Source organism: Bombus affinis, chromosome 2, assembly GCF_024516045.1.
Source record: "Bombus affinis isolate iyBomAffi1 chromosome 2, iyBomAffi1.2, whole genome shotgun sequence".
NCBI classification, from domain to species: domain Eukaryota; kingdom Metazoa; phylum Arthropoda; class Insecta; order Hymenoptera; family Apidae; genus Bombus; species Bombus affinis.
Genome location: NC_066345.1, coordinates 6,415,404 through 6,427,965, shown reverse-complemented (window position 1 = coordinate 6,427,965; position 12,562 = coordinate 6,415,404). Strand labels below are relative to the sequence as shown.

Sequence of the window (12,562 nt, the reverse complement as noted above, 5' to 3'; positions counted from 1 at the left end):
TTCCACGTTTAATTATTTTATTGGTCACCTTATGACGAAAGCACAGCTCTATCGTTGGACGTTATTTAAACGAGACATCCGGTACAAAGCGGATGAAACGTGGAAATCCGTTTTAATAACCTCAAAACGCAGACCAGATCTAAAGTTTTGCAATTTTCTACGTAGATATGCGAGAAAGTTAATTTATTCGTTCAGAATTAATGAATTAACAGACGCAGAATGACAAAATAAGGTATGTTTAACTTGCAGTATAGTGTGTTGTGGTATGCTACATATACAGGGTGTCCAGTTCTAATCGATCCATGCAAATATCTTCTAACGTTCGTATTTATCTTCGTAAATATCTTGTAACGATCACAAATCTTATTTAGATGTACGTACCCTGGAAATTTCAAGCTGGCCTTCGCTTTCTTTAAACGGAAACATAAATTTTTTTGTACACCGATGCCGTGTTTAACACTCTACGAAAATGCATCAAGGTACTCGAATCTGAAAATGCTTACCTTAGACCATATTTCAACGTTTTTCACGAAATTGTGTGTATAAGAGACGAGAATTGTGTGTAAATATAAAAAACACTGCGTTGTCTTTCCTTGTCTTTCATACGGTAAGTTGTACAAGATCAAAGACAAAATATTTTTTCAAATAATTATTTTTCGGTGTTGAAGTAGAAAAAAGGTATTAGAAAAAGAACGGGTAGCGTATTGCTGAAGGAATGTCTAAAAGAAAGCGAAGAAACGATTAAGAAAATTAGAACAAAGAATATAGCAAAGACAGATAGATAGACAGAGAGGGAAATATTGGTGAAGGAATGTCTGGAAGAAAGGGAAGAGTCGATTAGGAAAATTAGAACAAAGAATATAGCAAAAACAGAATGAGAGAAAGGGAAATATTGGGGTGAAGGAGTGTCTGAAAGAAATGGAAGAGACAATTTGGAAAATTATGACAAAGAATATAGCAAAGACAGACAGACAGTCAAAAGGAAAGGAAAATATCTATGAATGTAAAATCTAAGGCAACAGAATATATATATCTAAAATTCTAAATGAAAGGGACAAAGAGTTGCGATACCAGGTGCTATAGAATAAAGTCATGAACGCCAAATACAATAAGAGATATACGTAAATATATAAGAACAGTAAGTATATAAGAAAGGGCAGGGTATCTAGAGAGGGAGAAAAGCGGAGACAGGCAAGGATTAATCGCGAGTGTAAGGTGTGGAAACGCGGAGGAGGGAAACCGGTATTGGTTGGAGGACGAGAAAAAGGAAATGTGTTCTTTGTAAAATAGAAATAGGTACGTTAAAACGCTTATTAGACAACTACTGTGTCTGGTGTGTGTATCGAGTGAGAAGGAAATAGTGGAAGGCAGGAGAAATGAGGCAGTGGTAAGTTCGTTAAGATCCATAGAAAAACAGCGTAAAAGTACGAGGAAACAGTTAAAGCCAAATGTGAACGTGTAATATATTGTAGCTTTTATAGAGATATGTTTTCATTTATTTTGTGATTCTGTGCTAAAAGGAATTATAATTTACGTAGGTATATACAAAGTGGGCTGAAAATCAGTCTCCACGATTTTTCTGAATTTTTCGATAGTGGAGAAAAAAATGTTTCGATCAGCTTTCGATCAATTACAGATTCCAATAATATGTAGGAGAACGTATATGAACTTTATCATTGACTTTCAACGGAAATATGATTGTCCTCATTTGTCCAACTAAAATTTTTGTTTGTCCATCCTGTAAAAAAAAGTTCTGATCTTTAAATAACTAGTTGATCAAACAAAAATGAGAATCATATATCAAATTTTAAGCTACAATTGTATCCTTAGTTGTAGGATAGCTTGTTATATCCACACAATAATCACTTGTTCTATATTCCACTGGAAAATATTTATTTTTATTTTCCAGTAAGTAGAGATAGACAGAAGTTAATTCAAGATGTAAATGTGACTTGTTGCATAGCATGTATGGTATTAAGTAGTACGGAATGTAATAGAAGAACTAATAATTAGATTTTTTATGTAAATTGTCATATCTTTATAAACATAATTTACTAGCAGCGCCTAACTGTAAACAGATAAAATTGAAATAGAAATGTACCTATCAGAAATTACAACTAATATTCTATTTTGGGTATTTTACATATTCTTTTATATTGTATTCGTTCTGTGAATTTTTGCATCTTTAAATTTTATGTAAACGCATTAAAATCTGCAGTCTACTAACGTAATACGAAAAATTTAAATATGTAATGTAATGTTTCGTAAATATAATACGTAAAATTACTCCTTTCACTGCTCAATCCGTAATGGGTAATACGTTCTACAATATGCGTGTTCATTATACAGAACTCATAAATTTACGGATTCTGTGCAGCGTGAAATCAATCGGATGTAAAATTTATTGAACACCAGGCGTTTTATCATGAGAATATGTATTCGACAGTGAGATGGTTAATTAAAGCGATCGAGAGGCACGGACAAACGAAAGAAATTTTCGACTTGTTTTTTCATGTATTAGGTTGTCCGAAAAGTGTCTTTCTTTTCCAGACACGTCTTTTACAACGATACATCTTTATGCAAACATGAAACCTAATCTATCGAACGTTGTGATCTTTATTTTGATAGAACAAAATGGATAGAACAAATGGATAATTCGATAAAATAATATAAAACGAAAAATGCTGTGCATCTATTATTTCCTTATAAAACGAAAGAAGCTTTTCGGACGAGCTAATAAAATCAGCCTTTTTCAATTGTACCATCAGTTGCAGCTCGTCCCTTGTAAACTATTTTTACGCGTTTATTCTATCCATTTTGAAGCTTCATCTTGCACAAATGTCAAATTTTGACCGATTCATAGTTTTCCTGACAATTTGTATCAATTACTGCGTTTCAATATTTCTATTACGAACGAAGATGTAAAACAAGATTTCATTCGTCCGAACCCCATCCATTGGAACGAAATTTTATTTAGTGTCCGATTAGCTGAATATGAATCCAATCATTTGGGCGAAACACGAATCCGATTGTTTGAATGAAAACTCGTAGATAATAGGGAGAATCAGTGAATTCCTACGATACGAACGATCCAATTACATGAACAATTTATCCTCTGACGTGTTCGAATCAATTCTATTGTGATATCGATAGATTGTGATATTAATAGGTATCAATTTTACTGTGTACAATTCTGGACAATGAGAGCACGAAGCTTTGGAATTAAAGGCTTGTTTCTCTTAACGTTAATTTTTAGAATTCTTAGAACTATCAAAGAACATTTATTAATATTTTACATAAATTTTTGTACGCAGTATGTGTTCCTTAAGGCATTCGTAGCGTAGTTTGATTATAATTGGTAAAAGTGCATAGATTCGCAAAATTTGCTTTTCAATTGAAGTATGAATATAAAATATAATATGCATATAACGAATTAAAACTATTTTAAAATAGAAACGCCTGCTGATCATCTATTTTTCATCAACGTAACAATTTTGATAGAGAATCACAGATCGAGATATTATTAAATATTTGAAATTTCAATATTTCTTTACCAACGTTAACAAGTTTGGCCCATAGAAGATTATTTCGATATTTTTATATATTCTTTCAAAAATTCTAAATACATCGATACTGTTCAAAAATATATTCAAACACGATCACCTACTTATTTTCAATAGCTGGAATATCTAACTACGTATAGTAAATTATGATTCGATTAAATTAATTCTCTAAATACGCAAGCAATACGCAAATAATTATCCTTCGAGTAAAGCAAATGATTTTTCTTTGAATTATTTCATAATTTAGCTACTAAATGAAATAACTTTGCATCTTATTTGGTACTTTGTATTTGGTTAAACATTTTCTGAAATTATCTCTCAAATAGTTTCTCATTCTGTTACATTAGCATCGTCAACTACGTTAGAAATATAGATTTCCTCGTATAATCTCAAACGCGTATTATTCAAAAATAATTGAAATTTATAACGATTCTGAAAGTAAATGTTGTCACGTTGTAAAATAACTCGGTTATTTTGATCGTGATTGAAACGTGAAATACACAAACATAAATTTACCATATTCGAGCAATAAGCAATAGATACAAAAGTTTTTTCTTATTTGCGCGAATGTAAAGATAAAGTTTGTTCCTGAAAAAATTAGGACATTCCGTTGAACAATATTTCATTCTTTATCGTGAAAAAGAAAGCGCTCCCGCATCATCCTTTCGAGATTAAGCACGTTTTTTGCTCGTTAAAGGGTCGCTTAGCGCAACTATAGAAATTACACGCTCTACAAAGGTCCGAAGTACGTTCCAGTTGGAACACCTTTGTAAAATCTCATTGTTAATCGATAAAGCTGTGCCGTTTTCCGGCGAATATCGTGCACTCCTTCTGTTTCTGATCTATCCATCTGCGAATAATTTCACGCCTGTTGCCTCGTGGAATATTTTCCTATTCCCCATCCTTTCTTCTTCTACTCTGGCTGTCGTCAGCCAGCACATAATTAAAGTCCTCTGCAGAGAGTTGTACGGTGAAGAAGGGTCTCTTTTAACCCTGCGGAGGCACATTGGGTCGCGGTGTATCTAAGGGGTAGGACCGAACATTTTTTATTTGAAATTAAATTAAAAGAATACATAAAATGAGGAAATAATTACACCAAAATAAATAGCAAATTTTATTTGCAAATAGCGCTGCCTGCAGGCTAACTTCAACTTGTTATTTGAGAAATAAATTACTACAAAATAACGTATACATCTATTGGTGTGAAATATTCACTTCTGAAACAACTGGACAGTTGAAATATTTGATCAAATGATACAGCGTAGAAATTAAAAAGTACGAGAGGAATATTATGTATCTAAACTGGGACATCAGAATTTTGAAGTTGAAATTCTGTGTGCTATCGATAAACAACTATATTTTCTCTTAGTGGAACCAAATGATAAATATCTATGTTCGTAAACCTGGTAAATTAACAAATATTATTCAAATAGCATTAACCCTTTGCACACTTATGTCGAGTGTGACTCAACATCAGTTTTTATCTCAGAAGCTCCTTTGTCGCGTCCCATTCGACATTCTTTCACGTCCATCTTTTTTTGTGAAACGTGTGAAAAAAAATCAGGATTACATTCTGGAAATTGTTTCAAGATATATCATACACTTAAAAATGACAAAATACAACAATAGTGTGAATAAAACTGGTATTTAAGTGAATTTGTTTCTTCCTTTATTTATTTAAATTGTCTTATTTTTTAGTTAAAGTAAATTTCAAATAAAACACTTAAAAGCGTTGGGAGCTGGTGGTAACGAAATTGGAATAAAATTCAAAGTGCAAAAGGTTAAGATAAAAAAGCTAATTACAAATAAAATACAAATTTTGTTCCAACGATTATTTGAATAAAATGTCATTTCGATAATGCCAACAATTCTGCCAAGCAGTTATTTAAATCTATGCTGCGGTATTTAATTTTTAGGTTATCCAAATATGTAAAAAATGTAGAATTTCATTAAAATAAATACCATTTATAATTATCAATTAATAAAACGTTAGGGCCACTAGAGAACAAATTTACGAGTTTCAAAATTTCTTGTTTTCTCCAACCGTTAAAAATATACACGTGCTTTTGACAAAATTGTGTGGCGAAAAGTGACTGATTTGCTGCATTTGCTTTCCATGCTTCGTTGCAGTTCTATGCTCGTTCGTGACACGTAAACGTATGCGTTTTTGAATTCGAAGATCGCAATTATGCGTTAACTTTTGTACGATAAGAAGGACTTTACATATTATACGACAGTTATTCCAGAATTAATTATATTATTTCAAAAAAACAAAATTTAGACAAGCGGTTTGTGACAGAATCGTTGCCAATTTTGCGAAATGCCTCAAGGAATCAAAAAAGAATTCCTTAACGAAGATCCAACCACTACAAATCTTAACCGTAAACAACAAATAATATTAGACAGATCTAGAATTCACCACATCAGATTTATTTTATTTATTTACATTTACAATTGCCAAATTATCTTTAACGCGTTCCTTTAAGTCCTAAGTTTAGATCGTCTCGTTCTAAATATTATCATTCGCTAATCCTATAAAAACGTCATTGTATCAAGTATCATTATTTTTGCCTATTAGTTTCTCTCTAATTTATATATTTCACTAACATTTCTATGCTGTTGCTATAAATTGGCCGAAGGGTCTGGATACTTACGGTAGACAATGTATCTCGTTATCTATACACAATATGTTAAAACGAGAAAGTTAGAATAACAGCAGAGCTGATTACACCTTGTCCATAGACCTGGAAAGTTATACCGATACAAAGTGTAAATCTGTGTACCCTTCGCCACATTATAATCGCCTTGTTCGCCACGGCTCATTGTCACTGTCCTTTAAAACAGCGTGCAAGCATCGACATTATCAATGGGCAGCTATGATCCGTAAACAGGACAATGAAAATGATAGTGCCGTGGCTGGTAGACAATAACGAAACACGATTCAATAACAGATATAACTTATCACAAACTTTGCAACATTACCATTTTCATGCAACCTCGAAATAGTCGACATTACAGAGTGTTTCCGCACTGATTGCACAAAGGGGAGAAAATGGTTCGATCTACGTGAAAGACGTGATATTTTTTTTTATAGACTGCCATAAATATATCCTGTAAATATGCCCTGTGTAACTATTTGTAAACATATGGACACTTTGATTGATATGTGCTAGTAATATTAATAGACGAATGTTGGTAAAATATTTGAATTTGACGAATTAAAGTTAAAATATCTCAGCTAGCAATTTTTCAATATAAATAGATTACCTTTTTATAGAGAATTGTCTAGCTAGATAAATTAATGTTATAATATAAATATAAGGTGCCATTTAAAGAGCCACATAATTTTAATATCTCAATAATATCTCACTATAAAAAATATAAAGTATTAAAGAATCAAACTATGTTTAATTATTATAGCTACATAATCAACTCAATGATCACCTTTTATAATAATTATAACCTTGTTGTGCAATGGTCAAAATACATAGAATCTATCGAATATTAATTTAACCAATCACGTTGAAAATTTCACTAAAAATTTGGTCGTTCCATCTACAACGATCTAATATGACATATTATGTTAGATAACTAACAAATTGTTAGTTATTCAAATTTTTACTCATTCAAGTATCATGAAGAATGCAAACGTATTTGCATAGACATTGCACCTTGATAAGCATGATGCTTTAATGTCCATTAGAACACAAATGATTAGCAAAGTGGAAAAATCTTATCAACTGAATGGAATCTCCAACAAGACACATTTAACACATTTTGAGGAAAACGGGTTTTAAGTTACACTGTTCCATAAATAAGTCGCGGATTTTTATGCAGGTTCGTATTTCTCAGAATATAATTGAAAGCGTAGAATCACCTCAGAAAATTGTTTCACGCAACAATTATTACGCAATGCATCGTACTTTGGATATTTTATATATCTTCCCACGTTCTTTCTGCGCAATTCTACGCTTCCAAATTCTCTGTTGACGCATAAAAATCCGCGATGCACCCATAAGCTACAACCACTTAACATATTTCTCGTCTCATATGTTCAGCGTTACATCGTATTCTTCGACGAAACCTAATCTGCAACCTGTGTGTATCGAAAATTAAAAAACCATCGGCGAAACACTTATTGGTAATTGAACTTCCAGCAAAATGCGCTATAAACCTTGCTCGAGGTTCCCATTCGGTCGTTCTATCTACCTAGAAACCATTTCCGTTACCTGACACTAACATTCGTTGTCGAATTTTCCTTTCCCTCGTATTAGTCTCGAACAGTTCTTCGGTTACCTCTCGCTCGACTATTAATTACCACCTCCCGAGTACGTTCGTCGATTACAAACTGCACCAGAGATTAAAAGTACAATGATAAAAAGATAGAAAGAAGGATGCAGAGATTGGAGCGAGCTGTTCGTGCAGGTGACGAACCAGCGTAATTGAAGAGCGGAACGACCACCCTAAATTACCTGGCGTAGATTAAGCCGTCGGTGTTAATGAACTCGTCTGTGACGACGCTACTGACGACATCGTAACGATCGCCGACGACTATATCGGCACATCGACCCAGATTCATTCACCATCGAACTTGACCTTCTCGTTTGTCGCTCCTGCGTCGCGTTCTTCTTGCTATAAATAAGACGTTGGACGAACAACTGCACGAACGCACTTGTCTCGCTATACAACGGTAACTATAAGATTTCATGAAATTAAAGAGCATTTTACGAATCGTTTTCAAGACGTAAACGGCGTCGGTATATTTGGTAATCTTGATAGAGAGTTAAATAAATCAAAATGTTCTCTTCTTGCTACGTATATAAACATCTTTCTAGTGCCCATAATTCGCGATAGTTAAACTTCGATATTCTAAAGCTTTTCTCGCGCTTTCCTTTATCGATTTACGCTGTTAGAGTGCGCATGTAACGATTTATTGCTCATATAGGGCGTCAGAAATTGGATGATTCGTGCTAAGTACTAAAATCGTGGGAAGAGAAAATAAACGTGGTTTGGGTATGTGTACGATAGCGTGCATTATGACGGGAAGAAGTTAATGGCACTTCCATCAGAGGAGGGTGCCAAGAGGACGAAGACCTTTCGGTCAGATGTTAACAGAACAAACAGGCGTGGTTGGAAAGTCTCCATACCTGAAATCTAATGTCGGGAATAACTGAAATCAAGGCTGAAAGAAAAAAAGCTTTGATTAACGGATTGCCTCCAATTGATTATTTTAATATGTCTGTAGCAAAAATTGGAAGATTCTTGCTACGAACATATTGTAATATCGTTTGAATAATCGAACCTCGGCCCATCTTCGACCAATAATATTTTTTGATCGATAAAAATATTATTAAATGTTTCTAATCCTTTTGAGATAGTGAACGAAACAGTTCTGCAACACCGCGTGCATTAAAAATCAACGAACAATTACTTAACAAAAATCTAACCGCTGCAAATATCCGGCGTAAACAACGCTTAGTATTAAACAGGTTTAGAATTGATCATACTAAATTTATACATGTACATTTAATTTTTAATCCAAGCTATCGTTACCAATCTTTTTAACAAAATATTCGCCATATTATATAAATGTTGTTAGTTTGGTATATTTGTAATTCTAAACTATTATAAAGCATTCAATTCCTGTTTCTTTTCTTTATAGAGTGGATAGTTTACCAGTATTGAAATGTAATTTACTTTTATAGATTAAGATTGGATACCTTGTATATGTGTAATGATACAACAACGTAATTAAATAATTAAATAAATAGTTTAATAATATACAATTAGACATTAACTATACATTATATATAATTATAGATGATTATAGATTATATCAACTGTATAATATGGCGAATATTTTATTTATAAAATATACTAAATAGAAATAAAAAATGCTAAAGCATTCTCTGGTTATTGTGCAAAAAAAAGAAAACACGAGTAAGGTTCATTTATGTTATGAACCATTCATTATTGATATTATTATTAATATACGTAATTGTTTGCTTTAATTTTCTGGTAAACATAGTTTTCACGGGCATTGAAAGCCTTTTTATGAGACACGAAATAAGACATGAAAATTCCAGGACTGCAGCAAAAAGTATAACAGATACATAAGAGACTTATCGAAAAATATACGCACGTTCGACTTAATCGGACAAATAGTTGGTTATTTTTCAAGTGGCCATTCGATACGATCGGAATGCGATATCGGCCGATCTAAATGTCAGTGAAAATCGTGGCCAGTATCGAGCGAAGGGGAAAGTTGTTCGGAAAAATAAAACTGGAATGTTCGTTTTTCTAACCGTGCGTAATATTCCGCGAAATATTTCGTAAAACGTTGCAAGTACGAATTCGGTTTGATCCTTTGACGTTATCGACTTTTATCTTTGAATTCGTTCTTGAAGTGGTTATCGTATACAGATAAATAAAATGGAATAGTCCATTTGAACAGATAAATTCCTTATTTCATTAATCCTTCTTAATGTAATGAAATTATTGTTACAGGTTATTATACTCTCTTTCTAGAAAATATTTGTACGAAATTTCAATTATAGCAACGATATTTCATGTGTTAAAATTGGATGAAACATCTTGTACAGTACATGAAGTTTATATCATCCTTTCCTCGTTCTTTTTCTTCGTGACTTTTTCTTTCTTGCCCCTTAAATTTTATTATTACGCTCTACACTTCATCTCACTTCTTAAAAATACGAGAAATTTTCGAAACGTTTCTAAGCAAGCGAACTTCCTGTAACAAATTAAAGTTTTTTATTCATTTTAATTCTTCTCGAGATCTAAATGTGTTAATCCATTCATATTTCTATACTATTTTCTACAAAATTAATGTGCATACTAAATGCAGAAATTAGAGAGATAGCGTCTGTATTGGACGAAGCAAAATTATTATTCGTCATTTGTCTACAGCTTTGAATAATTTTTATCCGCCATGGAACTTTTCTTTTAAATATTCATAAGAGACTTTATATTTAACGATGTTAGTGAAAAAGGCAGTTTCAGTTAAAATTTGATTGAAATTGCTTCGGTTCTTTGAAAGGGGATAAGTAAGAAAAGTCGATATTTAACAGAATTTTGAAATTAAATTGAAATATTGAATATTTTGGAAATTTAATAGAACCTTCTACCTATATGTCTGGATAATTGAAAATTGGATACATCAACAAACAAATTAAAATGTTACCAAACTTATCTTACCAAGATGTCTCTTTTTATCCTCTTCAAATTTTTCAAAATATTACTCCTCGTGGTGATTTTAATAAAAAATTGAGTAAACCAAATTTTTTTCCCTTGCCACCTATTAAAACCTTGATCGTGTTGATAATCCGCGATGGTTAAGCTTTAACATTCCAAAGCTCTCTTGGTTAAACATCTGGTCGCTATAGTAAACACGTTTTACATAATAAATGTAATAAGACACTTTGAAAATTGTTTCGTATGAAACGTTTACCAGGCTTATAGTGTTTAATGAAAATTTACCTTTACTCTGTTTCAGATACATTCGTTTCCCGTGCTTGCAGATACAATGACGCTTATGAGCCTGCTCCTATCTCTATTATTTATCGCTATGACTAAATGTCAACCCATATCCTACGTGTACGATGAAAGAGAATTGTCTCGGGATAATCATCCTCTCCTACTTCTCGTCGATCACCGAATTCCAGACTTAGAGGTACGATATTCTCACGTTATGAAAATGCCAATTGCACGAAATAGCTGTAGGAAAAATATATGAGAAAGATTATAATAATATGATATAATATGATAGCTGATACAGAAAGATATTTGTATACGTTCTTCAATTCTTTAATGAAACGTTCTTTTATTAAATTCCACAGTTCCCTACAAAAGTATTCGAATATTTACCACAGAACTTATTTATGTAGATATCGTGTACATTGTACGGAACTTTTTGAAATTTTGTTAGCGCTGTAACGAGACGGCTCTCGCGATTATAACAATAAAGTTTAAAACCAATCCGAAAATGTATATAGGAATTACAAGATATTTGTTGCAAACATACACATAGTGAGATATTAATTTACATTATAAATAGTTGTGTTGAATATTCATATTAAGCTACATATTCATGATTTATTACTACAGTGTAGTAGTATTACAATGATTGACTGTTTAATTAAATATTTTGGTGACCTTGGCGAAGTGTATGCTTGCGATAAGTATCTTGCAACTTCTCTACATACATTTTCGGATTCGTTTGAAATTTTACTGTTATAATCATATAATCAATAATTTTTGTGCCTCGTTATAGTGCTATTGAGATTTCAAAATGTTTTCTGTAATAATCAAATAGGAAGTTTCTAAGAGTTTTCAAGTACTTTTCATTTCACTGCACGTTTCGTTTCATAGTATCAAACTTGTGTAATCATATGAAAGTACTACTAATTGGTACGAAATTTATTATAGCCTGATCCATTTAATTAGTATAAAAATTCAATAATAAATGCAGTAGTGTACGATTGTCTTTTATAGTCACTGTATCCAACAGAAATCCCAAAGTGGATTCATCTCCTTAAGAACTCGCTCAATTTTAATAAAATGTGTCAAAGTAGAACAAATTTTCTTATCTCGTTATATTAACGCACAAATACTTATCAAATCTTCTCAGAATCTATTTTTTTGAACAAATTTCTATTTTTATATTTTCGATGGACTAAGAGATTGCACATAAAAAATCTGGAAATTCTCACTGAAAATTAATAACAAGGTGATAGTAATATTATGCAAGTGAATTAAGGAGATAAATATTGAAATAACAAAGCTATCCTATTGATTTATGAATAAATACATATTCGATTAAATAACATAAATTATAGTAAAACGAACAGGACTCTTTTTACGTTCCATCCTTTTATAGTCGATAATTTATCAGATAATTGGATTATAGTCATTGTGAAATAAGGTAGAATAAAGATCCCAGCATCTGTTAAATAAGAAACAAATTTATCTATTAAACGTAC

The 12,562-nt window shown here is 32.1% G+C and overlaps 1 protein-coding gene and 1 long non-coding RNA gene across 3 annotated transcripts in view; one reads left to right on the top strand and one right to left on the bottom strand.

Annotated features, from left to right (window-relative positions):
* LOC126928333 (diuretic hormone 44) overlaps window positions 1–12,562 on the top strand; it is a 76,030-nt gene that overhangs the window by 53,087 nt on the left and 10,381 nt on the right. For both annotated transcript variants that reach the window (XM_050744128.1, XM_050744124.1), the window contains exon 2: window positions 11,077–11,253. In XM_050744128.1, coding sequence (XP_050600085.1) covers window positions 11,107–11,253 — 147 coding nt within the window. In that variant the 5' untranslated portion in view covers window positions 11,077–11,106. The remainder of the gene's footprint in view (window positions 1–11,076; window positions 11,254–12,562) is intronic.
* On the bottom strand, window positions 10,005–11,058 carry LOC126928385 (uncharacterized). The gene is made up of 2 exons (XR_007716605.1): window positions 10,779–11,058; window positions 10,005–10,314 (listed from the first exon to the last, which is right to left on the bottom strand). It is a non-coding gene; the product is annotated as an uncharacterized LOC126928385 (long non-coding RNA).